A 15,094-nucleotide genomic window follows, 5' to 3' on the forward strand; every position below is an offset into this window, starting at 1 on the left:
ATGGTCGGAGTCTAGCAGTTGGCACTTAGTTCGGAGGGCCTGGAGCTGCCGCTAGCACAGCCACTAGCAGGGGTTTGTCACTCGAAGCCCGGTTGTTGGCCTATCATCCTTCCAGCCCATCTCAGGATGCTGACCCTAGTCAATAATGCCTTGACTTTATCAGACGGCGCCTGTTAGTGTGTCCCCACCTGCTTCCAGTTTCTTTGTTTCTCGTGTCCTTCATTTCCCATAATATGCGGGAATTGCACAAAGCCCTAATGATGCCGCTGTAGCCCACGGAGGGCACATACCAAGGGTGGATATGGGCTAAGTGAGACTTGAAAGTGATTCATTGGTGAGCAACAAGCGTCGGGCAATGTTCAAGGATCGAAATACGTCCGACTGCTGGTCTCCACTTGTTGATCTATCTCGGTGATTATCTCAATATCCCCGACCGGCTTGCGGATTAGTTCCGAGTTGCTGCTCCCTGCGCGGAGCCGTGTGCGCTGACCCGTCGAAATCTTGTTAGACACCTCGGCCAGCTCGTAGGGCCCTCGTACATGACTGGGATACGACGATCCTTGGCCTGTGTGAGTAATGGGCTTTCCATCTTGCTGCGATCTCTTGCTCTTGACAAGCCGGATGATTGGCATCAGGCTGGGAAGACAAGATACCACCACCCCGAGGCTACTTTCGATCGCGGTCCACAAATGGGAGTAGGTATCCGACCCTGCCATATGACGATCAGTATTCTTCGGGGAGAAAAGGAACTGTTGGTGTCACAGGTGATGTCGGAATTGCTGATGGCGATGAGGTTCTCCAGACGGACGATTGAGATCGCACAGACACTGCGAATAAATTAGCTACGTTCCTGAGAAGGATGTTGAGCCGTACATAATGCCTAGTGTGAATATGGCTGAGAGACCGACTTTTCGACCCCATGGGATCTGGAGCTTCCACACCTGGCGTGTCGGTAGAACCAAAAGCAGAACATCGGTGCATAGGTTGGTCGCTGCTAATGTCGTGACAAACGGCACGAATGCGATGCACCTGCCCTCTGTGGTTTTCTTCTGCCATTCGTGATGGATCGGAATGCATTGGAAGATGGCGGTGGTTTGGAAGGCGATGTACCAGGCCGCCAAAAACAGCATGACCGACCGACAGGCGATAATCATCGATCGCACGGGAAAGATGCGCTGGTAGAAGAGGACGATGGAGAGCTTGATCACCGGAAGGCAAGTGTTCCAGAAGAGTTGCATGATGTAAAGATTCTGTTGTTCGCTGTTAGTTTCCTCTGACCTTTACGTTGTAGTAGAATGGGTGGGTACCAAGGAGTAGGCTTCCACGGTAGCGGTCGAGAGGGAATCAACATGCTCTCCCACACCAGCATGGAGACCTTCTTGACTGTTAGCTATTGTCTATTTGAAGAATGTGGAATTAATGGATACTTTGGAATAGTAGCGCATTGACAGCAAGAGACAATGCCTTGGTTGATCAGTACAGCGTCAACGATAAAGGAGGGGATTCTCACTAAGGCAAAAATGCTCAGATAGTCCTCCACAAAAAGATCCAGGCCCTGCAGCCTTCGGGCCCACACTCGCAAAGACACCGCTGTGACGGAGAGCACGACTAGAATGCTATTGATGACGACGATTTGCAGCTGTCGAGTGTTGTATGTGCCCGTCAGTGTAAGCCCCATGATGGCGGATCGTGAACAATAATCTGCAACGAGCATAGCTGGCGCAGACTGGTGCTGGTTTTGTAGCTCAGTAGCAAGTACTCCGTACCCCGGACACCATCGGGCCTGGCCTCACATGAGACCGTCGCACAAACAGGGAGCCGCCGGATGCACGAGGATGGGTCACCCCGGTCTAGCGCTGCAGTCGGGCTGTCGCAGGAATTAGCTGTCCCACTCTAACCCGCCCCTCTGGCTGAATCATCTTGTAAGCTAAATAACTAGTTATCCGTGGTCGACCCCTGGTCAGAATCTTTACTTTCTGTGACTCCCTGAGACGATCGGAATCCTTGCCGAAAAGGAGTCAGCCAAGCCGTTCATCGAAATTCCAACATGGCGAGCGCCTCAACAAGACAAGCATCTGTCGAGGAGGTCAAGAACGATCTGGCAGTTAGATCTTTCGACCTGCCGAGAGATGGACAGCAAACACGCGATGGCATCGTCCTGATCCCTCAGCCATCCCAGGATCCAGAAGACCCACTTGTACGTTGGTATCCCTGCACTTCTAAATTGTTCCTAGCACTGAAGACGGCAGAACTGGACGGCTGGACGAAAGCGGAGGAACCTGGCTATCCTCTGCCTGGCTGGATTTGCAGGCACAGCTTTAGATTTGGCCAACCAGCTGGCTATGAAAGACCAGGCCAAAACCTGGGACAAGGCCCTGATCGAAATCACCTACACCATCTCCGCTTCTATCGCTGGTATCGCCTACGGACCCGTGTTGATCAATCCCCTGGCGCAGGCCTTTGGTCGTAGTGCCATTATCTTTTGGTGCCTCTTGTTCGCCATGGCCTGTGCCATTTGGTCGGCTTGTATGACTGGGTCAGGGGATTATGAGCGCTTCGTTGCGTCTCGCCTGTTTGATGGAATTTTCGGCTCGGTCCCCTCCATCGTAGGGGTGGGGGGCGTATACGACATGTTCTTTTTGCACGAGCGCGGCAAGGCATATGCCATCTTCCATGTGTCCTTTTTGTTCGGTACTGTTGCTGGTCCGACTTTTGGCGGCTTCATCGTCGACCACACCCGCTGGCCGTGGGTGTTCTGGTGGATTGTCATTGCGCAAGGGCTAGTTTTGATCCTGGGTAGGTAATTCACAGGCATGCAGTGCGAACTAGTCTGATCAAGCCTAGCGTTTCTTTTCCTGGAGGATACCAATTATCCTCGTGACGGGCATACACTTCCAGTGGTGAAGCCCACGACCTTTTCGGCAAATCGGATGGCGACCCTGCTCCCCCACAAGACCGGCATCAGCCGTGCAGAACTGGTATGAAGCCCTCCTAGTATCTCGCCAATGCTGACATGATTCTAGGGGCGTATCGCTTGCCTACCATTTCGCATTGGCCTATCACCCGTGGGTCTCCTGATCGGCATCTTCCAGCTGGCGTCATTCGGATGGTTTGTCGCAACCCACAGCCTCCTAACCGTCTGGCTCGAAAAGCCCGTGTCTGTAGGCGGCTGGGGATTCACTCCCCAAAGGAATGCATTCTGTAGGTTCCCTCTCTCTCCATTCTATCATATCGCTAAGTGCCCGAGTCATTTTCTCCCTTTGGGTTGGTCTCCTCACCGCTGAGCTCTGGGGCTATCTCTGCAACGATCGCATCGCGCTCTGGGTCTGTCGCAGATGGCAAAAAGGTGTCTGGAAGCCGGAATGTCGTCTGCACGCCCTCTGGATTCCCTCTCTCATAATCCTGCCCATCGGTCTTGGTATCGTTGGCTCCGCCCTGCAGTACCATCTCCACTACATGGTCCTCGCGCTGGGTGCCTATCTCATCACCTTTGCCTCGATGAGTTCTGTTCCGGTCGCTGTGACATATATGATTGAGTGTGTTGCCTCGCAACCCACCGAAGTGGGAGTATTCATGGGCGCCTACCGTCTCACTTTGGGCCTGGCTATACCCTTCTTTATCGACCAGTGGGTTGCACGCGTGGGGTTTGGCTGGGTATATGGGATGATGGCGTTCTTTTCTATCTTCGCGTTTATGTTTGTGATCATGTTGATGGGGTTCGGGGACAGATTGAGAGAGCGAACTCTGAAAAACTTGGCCGCGAGTGAGATTGGAGCCAAGGTGATCTATGCCAGCGACGCGGAGGACCGCTGAATGTCATGTGATCGAGTCACGCCTGCCTTTCCCCCATCTCTGTATTTCCTCCATCTCTTGAGAATAATCTACACAAGTCTCAGCCATTGCTAGTCCATCGCCACCACTAGCCCTGCGAACGCTCGCATTCTAGCATGTGGAAATGCATCCATATTGCAATCCGCCACGGGTTTCCATCCAAGTCAGGTTCGCCTCAACCTGCCCCAACTCACAAGAATATAATTCAAGCCTCATCCCATCAGCAAGGAAACTGGCTCTTGACCCAGTCCCTTTCTGGCCAGCTGCCTGGTCTGGTCAAAGCCTAACCCAGTCCTGGCCGTGTGCCCCCCGAACTATCCCCCGACCGCATTGCGCCCGGCCGAGCCTGTTCCACCACAAGAAATGCCACAAGACGCCGCAAGCGACAGCATGATGCATGTGGTAGGAGTTCCCCTCTCCACAAGCCACCCAATTATTCACCGGCTCGTGGTCCGCAAGGCTGCTCCCACTCAACAGCCGCCCACTACCGGTGCTGGTCCATGGTTGGGAACCACACAACAGCAAGGTTGATCTTCTCCCCGATATTCTCGTTCTGCAGTAGATCGAGCTTCACATTCCGTCAAATTCTTTAAATACGCCATGAGTCCGCTCTTCTTTCACAAGAATTATCTTCCTTGTAAGAGCCGCAAGGAACCGCAAATCATTGAATGCCAATATGGATCATATTCGACAAACCTTTGCTCAGAGCAAGAGAAAGGGCCGGCCAGTGTTGGTAACCTTTGTCACGGCTGGCTTCCCTACGCCAGAGGAAACCCCAGATATCATGCTTGGATTACAGGCCGGTGGTGCAGGTTCGTATCATTGATCCATATTATCCGATCCTACTGATGTGTCGGTGGGTCAGACATCATTGAGCTGGGCCTACCATTCACCGATGCCATGGCTGATGGCACGTTGGTGCAACAGGCTTCAATGACGGCACTTAAGAATGGGGTCATGGTGCATTCAATTGCTCTCATGGTCCAGGAGGCGCGGAGCAGAGGTCTTCATATTCCCATCCTGTTTAGCGGGTATTATAACCCGATCCTTCATTATGGAGAGGCGAGGTTGGTAGCCGACTGCAGCAAGGCAGGAGTTGACGGTTTCCTCGTCGTCGATCTACCAGCAGAGGATGCGGTACGATTTCGGAATCTGTGTGTTGGTGCTGGGTGAGCTACCCGTTCCGATCTGCTCCGAGCACTGGCAGGATTGCTGACTTGAATCTGTAGTTGCTCATATATTCCAATTATTGCGCCGTGTACCCCAGATGACCGGGTCCAAATGTTGTGTTGCATGGCGGACACATTTGTCTATCTCGTTTCTCGTATGGGTGTCACCGGCATGAGAAGTGAATTGGACAGCGAGTTGCCAGACCTGATTAGGAGGGTAAAGAAGCTCGGGGGTAACCCTCGCGTAGCCGTTGGATTCGGGATAGCTAGTCGCGATCAGTTCCTCAAGATTACCTCTATCGCCGATGGCGCGATCATCGGGAGTTGCTTGCTCAAAGACCTCGCCCGCGCCCCTCCAGGGAAAAGACCACAAGCAGCAAGGCAATTCTGTTTGCGAATGCGAGGGGTCAAGGATCATTATGACGGCTCTATAAGCCTAGGGCGGGATGCTACTAAGACTTCCCCGGAGCAGTCAACGCCACGTTTTGTATGTCCCCGGAAACCGTCTGTGACGAAGCGAGATATTCCAGGCCCCTATGGCGGGCAATACGTCCCAGAAGCAATGGTGAAATGTCTCTCGGATCTGGAGACTAGTTTCAGGGAAGCAGTAAAGGATCCACAGTTCTGGGAGGAGTACGAGTCGTTTTCCCCATATGTGGGACGCCCATCGGGTCTGCATAAAGCCCCCCGCCTTAGTGCCTTTGCGGGAGGGGCCACGATCTGGCTGAAGCGGGAAGACCTCAACCACACTGGGTCACACAATATCAACAATGCACTTGGACAGATTCTCCTCGCCCGTCGGTTGGGAAAGACCAACATCATTGCGGAGACCGGAGCGGGATACCATGGCCTTGCCACAGCCGCAGTATGTGCCAAGCTGGGTATGAAATGTACCGTTTATATGGGTCTCCACGACATGCAGCACGAAGCGGAGAATGTATTCATGATGCGGGCAATGGGCACAACGGTCCTGCCAGTCCGATCGGGGTCGGGGAGCATGTGCGACGCCATCGATGAGGCCTTCCGAGCCTGCATTGCTGATATCAACAAGAGCTATTATGTGATCGGGTCCTCTGTCGGTCCGCATCCTCTTCCGACCATCGTCAAGACCTTCCAATCGGTGATCGGCAAGGAGACCAAGGCCCAGTTCCGAGAACAAACTGGCAAACTGCCGGATGCAGTCGTGGCATGTGTCGGTGGAGGTTCAAATGCACTGGGCATGTTCAGTTCCTTTGTTGAGGACAAATCAGTCCAACTGGTCGGTGTCGAATGCGAGGCAGAGACTGCAGCTTTATCTGGTGGCTCTGTCGGGGTTCTCCACGGCAGCAAGACTTACATTCTGCAGGATGAAGGCGGTCAGACTCGCAAGCCACAGTCGCTCTTCATGGGAATGAACTATCCGGGAGTAGCGCCGGAGCTGGCGAGCTGGAAAGACTCGGGTCGTGCCACCTTCCTAACTGCTACGGGGACTCAGGTCCTGGAAAGATTCCGGAGAATGAGCGAGCTGGAGGGGATCGTCCCCGCGCTGGAATCCTCGCATGCAATCTGGGGCGCGATGCACATGGCGAAGCAGCTGGGGCCGGGGAAGAACGTGGTTCTTTGCGTCAGTGGCCGAGGGGACAAGCAGGTACAGACCGTGGCGGAGGAATTGCTTCTTTTGGGGCCGGAAATTGGGTGGGAACTGCCGGGACGAGTAGCTCTCAACGATGGAACCTGGGCATCTTCTTTCCAGGCAGTGGACTCGGACTTGTTGCAGGTTTGATCCTTGCTCTGTACTCTATATCCATGTTAAAGATCCACAACGCTCAATAGGCTTGGAAGAATATCATACGTACTGCTGCATGTCCATGGTCCTTCGAGCTGAGTTCCCATGAAGAGCAAGTCAGCAGACAATCATCGGGTATGGACAACAGAGCTTCCCGTCCGCTCAGCCGTAGTACTGAGCCACATATTAAACGTAGCTGACTAGAAGATGAGCCTTTGAAGAGGTGTTGCTTTATACGTGAGCAACACTACGCCACCGAGTAACCGAGTGGGCCACAACTCAGCCAGACAACCAGGTAAGACCTCTTCCAGGCTCAACAACCAAACATCTCCCATAGAACAAAACTGTCATAACCCACCAGTCAGAGTCCGCCTTCGCCTCGGGACACAATCTCCTGTTGAGACATGCCATATTTCTACCTTCTACGCCCGAGGCTAAGAAGGGATATATTCCTTTTGGTCTACGTGGTTCTTGACATCTCCTTTAAGCCTAGTGTATCTGCTCCGTGAACACCCTTCCTCTCCAGAAGTTCAGAACAGATAAATATTTATCCGGAGTCCCTGACACCATTTACAGAACTGGGGCTCTGCGGGCGCAAACACCCGTTTGGGGCGTGAGGTCTCGGCTAGATTCAATAGTTCGTTGAAGCGCAACGGGTAGCGACTAGACTAGCGAGATTAGGAAATAAGGGTAGGGGTCTCGGGTGAGAATCTGGCTTCGGGACTCGTCGGATCGGCGTAGTGCCGCTGTTAATTGGCCTGTACGTTAGCTCAATTGGGTCTGAGAATCAAATATTTAAAATTGGTTGTGTATTATCGCTGCGGGTGTGAGGACGTGCAGTGCAAGCTTTCACAATTTCCACAGCATGATAAATGGACGGTTCGCCATGTATTTTTCCGGTGGAATAGCCAAGAGAAGACAAGCTCCGCTAAGTCTTTTAGCCCGTGCCAGACTCTTGGCGCTCTGCATGGATAGTGCTAGTATGCGGCCCGTGCACTGCACTTGGAGGCCCCTTTTCGAAGCTGTGCTCCCTGACTCATGCCTTGCTTTTGCTGGTACCTGCGATGGATGTCTGTAATGTGTCTGCCTGCAATGGGAAGTCTCTTTCTGTTCGTAGTGACCAGTCATGAATGGTGGGTTAGAAGTGGTTGAGTAATAGTAGTTTTCGGTACTATGATCGGAGGCACGGCCTGGCCCTGGCTTTAGTCAGGAGAATTTATTAGTACAGTTAGACCCCTTTAAGTTGGGATATCTCTTGACCACGCGAAGGAATGGCCCTTTGATCTGGGTTACATTGTCTGTTGACAATATGCAGTAATGAATGATCAAGTTTGACTACACGCTACCTGGGACCATCCCTGCCGACGGACTTTACAGAGTCATAATCTTTCCATGTTGTCCCCACGGCCACTTCTTTCGTATGTAGTACTCTTGGCCGAAATTCACATCCTCATCAGATTGGAAGATCCGGAAATCTATACTCAATGCACGAAAGTCCTCCCGTAACGCATGCAGTCGGTCGTGAGTGGTAGGGTCGGGTGATATTGGTCTCCAAGTGGATGGATCATTGGGGGTAGATCCAGCCTCCTCTCGCTCCTTGGCTAATCGTAGATACAGCGTCCGTAAAAAGGGCACGTGAGTGGGGTAGTGTATTAGCAGGGTTTTCAGTTCGGTGTACAGTGCCGACGAGCAAGCGAGCAGGCAATGATCGATGAACAAGTGTCTGAGCGAGGAAGGGAGAAGTTCCCACAAAGGCGTTACAGGGGTATGGGCCCTATTTTCAAGGAATGGCAATAAGTTACCCCACCGGATATGTACGGATTCTAAGCGAGGGAAGTCGGAAAGCGGTCCGAAAAAGACCGGCGTGGGGGTCTTCGGATCTTGCCAGAGGCAACAATCACGAAAGGTCACATTCAGATGGCGGATCGAGAAACGCGACCTTTGCAAAGACCGATACACTCGAGGTAGGTCTTGCCAGCAATGACTATATTTGTCGCTCCAGCCATTCTGCTGTAGTGTAAATGACTGTAGGTCGGTACACCTTTCGAGGAGACGAGGGAGGTTCGGCAATCCTTCTTCGGGAGCTTCAAAATCCAGGTGAGTCAGTGGAATGGTAGAGAGATCCTGGGATACACTAGGTGGAGATCGATCACAAGGGTTCTTGACGTATAGCTTTCGCAAGGAAGGAATTCGAAGAAAGGGCAACAGCCGGGTCAGGGGGACGGCGTTCACTGCGTGCTCGCACTCCCAGAGGCAAGGCCCGTTCTTGAGGGAGATATGCTTGAGTTGGGTTAGGACTCCCAACTTGGGATGACGCGCCCATTCAATCACTTGCTCCAGGTGCGGTGAATTCTTTGGGGGGGTTGGTCCGTCATAAAATCCTAGGATCCATCTCTCTTCCGGGAGGGCTATTCCGAGCTTCTCAAGGTTCCGGACCTGAACGAGCAGCAAAGCTAGCCAGGCATCTTCATAATGGAACAGCACCCGCTGATCCTCCCGTCTTTCCGATGCCTCCTTGAGGTCTCTGCGCCAAGCATGGAATTTGCGGCGGTGTCTGAGCCTGGTCTCCCCATGAGGTAACATGAAATGTCGATACTGTTCTTCAGCCACAGGTGCCAACGGGGGTAATTGCAGCCATTTCCCCCGACAGTCGCTGGGATAGAGCTCTAAAGATCGAACCAAGGGAGCAAGGGAGGGATTCTGGATTATCACCTGGGCGAAGCGACGCACCGGAACAAGGGAATTGGGAACCCTAGGATAGGAAATATGACAATAATCATTCAGCGGAAGTGAGACGTGGTGATATAGATATGGAATGAACACGGTGTACCAGTCCTTGCAGACAAGAACGCATCGATTATAGTCAGAGGGGGTAAGAAAAGGTATGATTTGCAGAAGAATCTCGCTGGAAATTCGATCGAGCATTTTGGGCGATATGTCAAGAAGGTGAGTCACAGTGGATGAAAGAGGTAGACGGCAGTAGTTCAATTGTTAAGTAACTGATGTGGGTGCGAGCGGCATGGTCGCGGTTGTGGGCCATGGTGTCTGCTAGCGTCTTCGGATGCTAGCCGTGGTTACGGTACCAAGATATCCCTGGGAGGTATTAAACAGTCCATTCTACCGGGTTCGTTCTACTATATTTGCAGTTGTGATTTCCGGCGGATATTCGATCCCTTATATGCAGAAGACAGTCAGGCAGGAAACTAAATTAGTGTTAGCATATTATGTATTATCTTGCATGAAGACCTTATGTTGCCCCAATGGAATCCTTTCAGTTCGGAATAGCGTCTCTCGATGATTGTTGGTTTTCGAAGCGCGCGAGCGCTGAGAAACACTAGGTCAGGTCTAGGGTAAGGGAAGTTCACAGCTCTAAGGCTTTTTATTAGTCTCTAAGAATCATTAATCTAGCTTTCTGATTAGCTCTCCCCATTACTAGTATCGTGACTTAATGAATATTACCTTTTCTCACCACTTCAGCCCTCTTAGAGAAGGGGGATCTGGGAGATGGGGTTGGCTAGAACCCTTCTAAAACATATATTTAGATTACAGGTCTGAGCCAGATCCTTACATAGATTTAGATTATAAGTGTGAATTAAGTACTATGTTTTGAAAGGCTTAGCAAGACTATTGACAAGGCTCTTTAAAAGTGCTTAATAGGGCCCTTTAGAAGTACTTGACGGAGCCATTTAGAAGCACTTGATGGAGATCTTTATAAACACTTAACAGAGTTCTTTAGAAGCGCTTGACAGAGTCCTTTGGGAGCATTTAACAAAGCTATTTAGGAGTGCTTAACAAGACCCTTAAGGGGCTCTTTGGAAGCCCTTTTAACTTCTTAGAAAGTCTTTGAATAGGTACTTATAAAAACACGTTATATAAGGCTTACTAAGACGCTTCGGAATGCCTTGAGCTATGCGCGAGACTGAGTAGGTCATAGCCACAGGTCACGACCTAGTATCTTATACCTCTCGAATAAGCATAAGAAAATAGTCCCGTCTTGTATCTTAGGGATCACATGGATCTATCTGTTTTGGATTAGCGCAGTGAAAATTGATTATGGCCTTGAAGTATTTCGGTGTCGATGACCTGAAGCTCTGTCCAAAGGTCTTAATGTCGATGAAGCCGACCGCCAGGCCTTAAAAGGGATCTAGTGCAGAGGAGTGCACCAAATATATCCGAGTCCGGGATGATGGGTGGTGGAGGGTCACGGGACCAACACCACGGCAATCGCCCATCCCCCGCATCCGCTGCTTCCCCGTTGCAATCTTGCTTAATTCCCTGCCTACTCACTGATCTACTCGCATCAATGGCCTCCGGACTCATTTTCGACCCCCGCAGTCTCCTGCGCGCTGCCCCTCTTGTCACATCGACCTGCACCCTGTGGTTCGCATTCGACCAGGACTTCTTCCTCAATGTCTTCCTTCATCCCGACCATCGACCCGGCAGCGACGCACTCTTGCCATCCTATTTTCGCGTCTTCTTCCGTCGTGGCCTCGTGCGTGTTTTGGGCCTTTTGACGCTGACCCTGACAGGAGGAGGATGGAATATTCGGACGCACCACCGCCAGTCATCATCCTGGCCGTGGTATGTCGCAGGCACAGCGCTCGCCGCCAGTCATCTGCTTTTTGTGCCAGCCATTGCCCCGAAGATCCAGGCGATCACAGAGGATGCGTCTCAGGGTTCGTCGACTCGGGATCTCGAGGGTTGGCTGGCTATTCACCGGGTGCGGACTTGGACCGTCGACCTGGCTGCGTGGGCTTGTTTTGCGGTCGGCATGTCGGTATCTCAATGAGGAATTCAGAGAATATATGGCACGCATTAAATTGCATTCCTTGGAAAGCTATGTACATATATATATCTGCCTATGCGACCGGTTGGAACTAATCCGGGTCATTCAATTCTTGACCGGATCTGAACGTTGCATACCAGGAAGCTATGTATATTATCAGGGCTTGCCAAACTCATTATCCAAGCAGTCCAAGATCTTCTGATACACTAAGGTTATAGTGCCACTTTTTAGCCTTTACCCCATGCCACAATCGCTTCTGGGTATCCGAAAGGTGGCTCACCCAGTCAAGAATACGCTATCCAGGCGCTGGAGAACGGATATAGCAGCCTCTAGACAACTAACCCAGTCCAGTCTGACTTGCTGATCAGCACTGACAGCAACAAACCACTAGGCCAGAGGACCAGTCTCTAGCCAGATCACGGGCAATGATCTGACAAGCACATCACTCATCCATTTTCTTGCCTGCTTTCTTCTCAAAAAGGCTCCCGGTTAAGTCGTACAGAAACCCAGTCTTCCCCTTTCGCGATCTGCTCATATAATCTTCGCAGTCCAATATAACATACACCACCAACCTCAATACTCAACAGGAACCGCCCCCTACTCTTCTTCCATCAATCTATAGTGCTGCCTTCTTATCTACAGGACTTCTGCGCGCGATATCATTCAACCTGAGCTATCTCTGGTATACCACCCCCCGTAGCTCAGTGGCAGAGTGCCCCACTTATTCTTAGGAGTATTCTTAGGGGAGGATCGCGGTTCGAGTCCGCGCGGGGGGATTCTTTTTTCATTCTTTTCGATCCCTTGAGAGTCTGGGCAGTCGTAAGTTGGATGGAATGTTGACGATATCTGTTGTTGTCATGCTAGATGTATAGATGGTAGTCACGTGCTTAGTGAGCATAAAAGTGGGGCATTACAGTAGCTTTCATGTACCGGTTGCATATAGTTATGCAGGGCCGTTGTTCCTCGGGTCTTGCTTCTTCCGGCCCCTTCCACGAGGGTGTTTCATCGAGCTGCAACAGTTTCTCCTACCCACCTAAGGAGCATCAACTCTTTTTGTTTCGCATGAGCTTCGTGGATCCGTTGATAGTGAGGATCTTTTGACCTCGAAGCAATTCTGCTCCTGTCATTGAAATGTTCGCGTTCCATCTCCAAATGACAACTCCGAGGAGAACATTGCAAATATATACACTACTGATACTGATTTTGCATCATGTCTCCCACTGCAACTCACGATGATCCCTGACAGCGGCTCTCTACTCTACTTAGAGATGACTGCTGGGGTTTCAGCTCTCCGGTGAGCGGATTCGAAATCTGGACGGTTTGGGAGCCTGTCGAAGCACCGGACTGACAGCTATATACAGCAGCAACAGCTACAAACCGGATCTGACTAGTTCCTCACAATACCGCTGGTTCCCGACGCGAGTCGGACCCTTCAGGCTGGAGTTGCCTTAAGCAGACTAACGTCCCACTTGAGACCATGAATCGGGTCTTTTCTTGAACCGTGCAGCTACAAGCACCTTGCGAGTTGCGACAGGGGTTGCTATTTATGGCCTGGAAACACAGCTAGACAAGGATGAATCTTCAGGGCCGATGGTTCCATGGTTCGGCGGCCCTAAACTCAATTCCCGGCGGCTAAATGTTATGGCGATCCCCGTGAACCAGGAGCTTCTAAAACAGACATGAAACTGCACTCGGAACACAATGCCCCACACCCTTTTATCGTTCTCGCTGTGAGTTCGGGCCATTTGTTGACTGGTGCAGATATGCAGTTATTGCTGAAAACCAATTCTTAGCTTTCAGTCGTAATGTCAATGACACTTGGAAGAAAATGCCAGCAAATGGAACAAGCTGCATGTCCTCCATTTTGTCAACGGGATAGAGTCCGTCGATCATTTCATCCATCCAGGTTTAGCTTCAATCGGACGAACTCCGCCTGGAGGCTCACCAGCGATCGACATCTCTTGAAACCACTCCGGCACCTTGATCCGGGCCGTTCTTGAAGCTGTCCTAGGCTAGCTCTCCGAAAATTCGACAACCTTAAATTCAGTGAAATAAAAGGCATGGGTACCCCGTGTGGAATCACCCGCCGCTTGCAAGCTCACCAAACGCCACCAATCCGATTAGGATTGGCATAGGGATGGCGGCATCCTACAATGCTGGCCCTTACATTCTGGGTATTAACTGGATCGCGGCGGGACTCGCGATCTTTATCGTCTTGTTGAGACTCATTGCCAAGCGCCGGGTGCGCAATGTGGCCTGGGATGATGCAGCTATGATTTTTGCTTTGGTGAGTATGTCGTCCTAATGGCAGTGTACCAACTGACACTATTAGATGCTCGGCCTGGCGTCGTCCGTCTTAATCACCATCTCAATCTACTACGGCTACGGGAAACATGTGATGGACATTGAACCTTCCGACCGACTCTTCGCCATGAAGATCTACACGATCTTCCAGTGTGTCTCGATCCTTAGTACTGGGACGGGAAGAGTCGCTTTCGTTCTTTACTTATTGCCCATCTTCCAACAACAATACATCACACGCCATCTCCTGTGGTTTATCTTCGCGTTGCAGTTAATTACGAACTATGTCAGTCCGGTGACTATCTTAGCCCAGTGCAAAGATGTCAGTGTTCTTTGGGACCCCACCGTCCAGACCCAATGCTGGGATCCAAAGATTACCGTTGCGTACAGCTACGTACAATGCAGTGAGTCTCATTCAGCGAAGAAAACAAAGACTAGCGATTGACCTGTTCAAGGTATAAACACCGCCACCGACCTCTACCTCGCGACATTCCCCGTGTATACCTTTTGGAATTTGAACCTTAGGCGACGCACCAAGGCAATCCTTATGATTCTACTCAGTCTGGGACTAGTGTGAGTGCTCCAAAACTACCGAGAATACAAGTTAACCCCTACAGCGCCATGGTCGCTTCAATCATGCGAGCCCTCTACCTCCCCTCCCTTTCCGACCTCGGCGACCGAACAGTCGCAACCAACCGACTGACGATCTGGGCCCTGCTGGAGTGCTACATAGTGATCACCACCGCCTCAATTCCCTGTATCCGATCACTGGTGGTGCACTCGGTTCGACATGTCATCAGCCATAGCCGAACTAGCTCCGGCCGCGATATCGATAGCAAACGAAGCAGACAAAACACCTGGGGTGATTACTCCTCCTCGTGGAACTATCCCGTGGCAGCAGCAGATCTGGAGGGTCGGAGACATATCCTGAGTGATGTCGAGTTGGTCCGAATAGATCATGGCCGCGCATCCAAGTTGATGGAGGTATCGGTGGCCGCGGAAGCAATCCCCAAGTGGATCTAATTAATACCATGTCTGTTTATGTACTTTTCTCCTGTCTGGTGGTGACAAAAAAAGACTTATTCTCCCGATGCATATGAAGACAAAGCTATATGTAATACTCATATCGTTGCAGGTCCTGAACCACGAGGTGATGAGAATAATATATCCAGCCTTATAATACTTCAAACAAAGAACACAGATCATCTATTAAAATCTATATACATCCTTCTCCCTAACCCC

At 51.2% G+C, this 15,094-nt stretch overlaps 6 protein-coding genes and 1 non-coding gene across 7 annotated transcripts; 5 read left to right on the forward strand and 2 right to left on the reverse strand.

Annotated features, from left to right (window-relative positions):
• Positions 1-359: 359 nt before the first annotated feature.
• Positions 360-1,678, reverse strand: BO80DRAFT_469514 (uncharacterized protein; the record flags this gene model as incomplete). Its single annotated transcript, XM_025723019.1, has 6 exons — positions 360-709; positions 763-827; positions 874-1,250; positions 1,308-1,375; positions 1,428-1,464; positions 1,511-1,678. 6 exons carry the CDS (start codon positions 1,676-1,678, stop codon positions 360-362), a joined length of 1,065 nt encoding a protein of 354 aa, XP_025569601.1.
• Positions 1,679-1,994: 316 nt separating this feature from the next.
• On the forward strand, positions 1,995-3,813 carry BO80DRAFT_469515 (polyamine transporter; the record flags this gene model as incomplete). Its single annotated transcript, XM_025723020.1, has 5 exons — positions 1,995-2,197; positions 2,250-2,796; positions 2,845-2,978; positions 3,024-3,201; positions 3,248-3,813. The coding sequence occupies exons 1-5, from the start codon at positions 2,048-2,050 to the stop codon at positions 3,811-3,813; spliced, it is 1,575 nt and encodes a 524-aa protein (XP_025569602.1). The 5' UTR covers positions 1,995-2,047.
• A 694-nt stretch (positions 3,814-4,507) lies between these two features.
• BO80DRAFT_487262 (tryptophan synthase) lies at positions 4,508-6,812 on the forward strand (the record flags this gene model as incomplete). The annotated part of the gene is made up of 5 exons (XM_025723544.1): positions 4,508-4,643; positions 4,697-5,000; positions 5,061-5,487; positions 5,518-6,693; positions 6,795-6,812. 5 exons carry the CDS (start codon positions 4,508-4,510, stop codon positions 6,810-6,812), a joined length of 2,061 nt encoding a protein of 686 aa, XP_025569603.1.
• Positions 6,813-8,136: 1,324 nt separating this feature from the next.
• On the reverse strand, positions 8,137-9,690 carry BO80DRAFT_369125 (F-box protein; the record flags this gene model as incomplete). The annotated part of the gene is made up of 1 exon (XM_025716376.1): positions 8,137-9,690. One exon carries the CDS (start codon positions 9,688-9,690, stop codon positions 8,137-8,139), a length of 1,554 nt encoding a protein of 517 aa, XP_025569604.1.
• A 1,345-nt stretch (positions 9,691-11,035) lies between these two features.
• BO80DRAFT_429994 (putative integral membrane protein) lies at positions 11,036-11,787 on the forward strand. Its single transcript, XM_025720607.1, has one exon. The coding sequence runs from the start codon at positions 11,069-11,071 to the stop codon at positions 11,552-11,554; it is 486 nt and encodes a 161-aa protein (XP_025569605.1). The 5' UTR covers positions 11,036-11,068; the 3' UTR covers positions 11,555-11,787.
• Positions 11,788-12,241: 454 nt separating this feature from the next.
• On the forward strand, positions 12,242-12,327 carry BO80DRAFT_t298. Its single transcript has one exon. It is a non-coding gene; the product is annotated as a tRNA-Ile (tRNA).
• A 1,361-nt stretch (positions 12,328-13,688) lies between these two features.
• Positions 13,689-14,880, forward strand: BO80DRAFT_487265 (uncharacterized protein; the record flags this gene model as incomplete). The annotated part of the gene is made up of 4 exons (XM_025723545.1): positions 13,689-13,838; positions 13,884-14,256; positions 14,308-14,425; positions 14,470-14,880. The coding sequence occupies 4 exons, from the start codon at positions 13,689-13,691 to the stop codon at positions 14,873-14,875; spliced, it is 1,047 nt and encodes a 348-aa protein (XP_025569606.1). The 3' UTR covers positions 14,876-14,880.
• Between the last annotated feature and the right edge of the window lie 214 nt (positions 14,881-15,094).

Source organism: Aspergillus ibericus, assembly GCF_003184845.1.
Source record: "Aspergillus ibericus CBS 121593 unplaced genomic scaffold BO80scaffold_79, whole genome shotgun sequence".
Classification (NCBI taxonomy): domain Eukaryota; kingdom Fungi; phylum Ascomycota; class Eurotiomycetes; order Eurotiales; family Aspergillaceae; genus Aspergillus; species Aspergillus ibericus.

Coding starts and splice junctions, on each gene's coding strand:
- BO80DRAFT_429994 (XM_025720607.1), top strand. CDS start 11,069: ATGGCCTCCGGACTCATTTTCGACCCCCGCAGTCTCCTGCGCGCTGCC.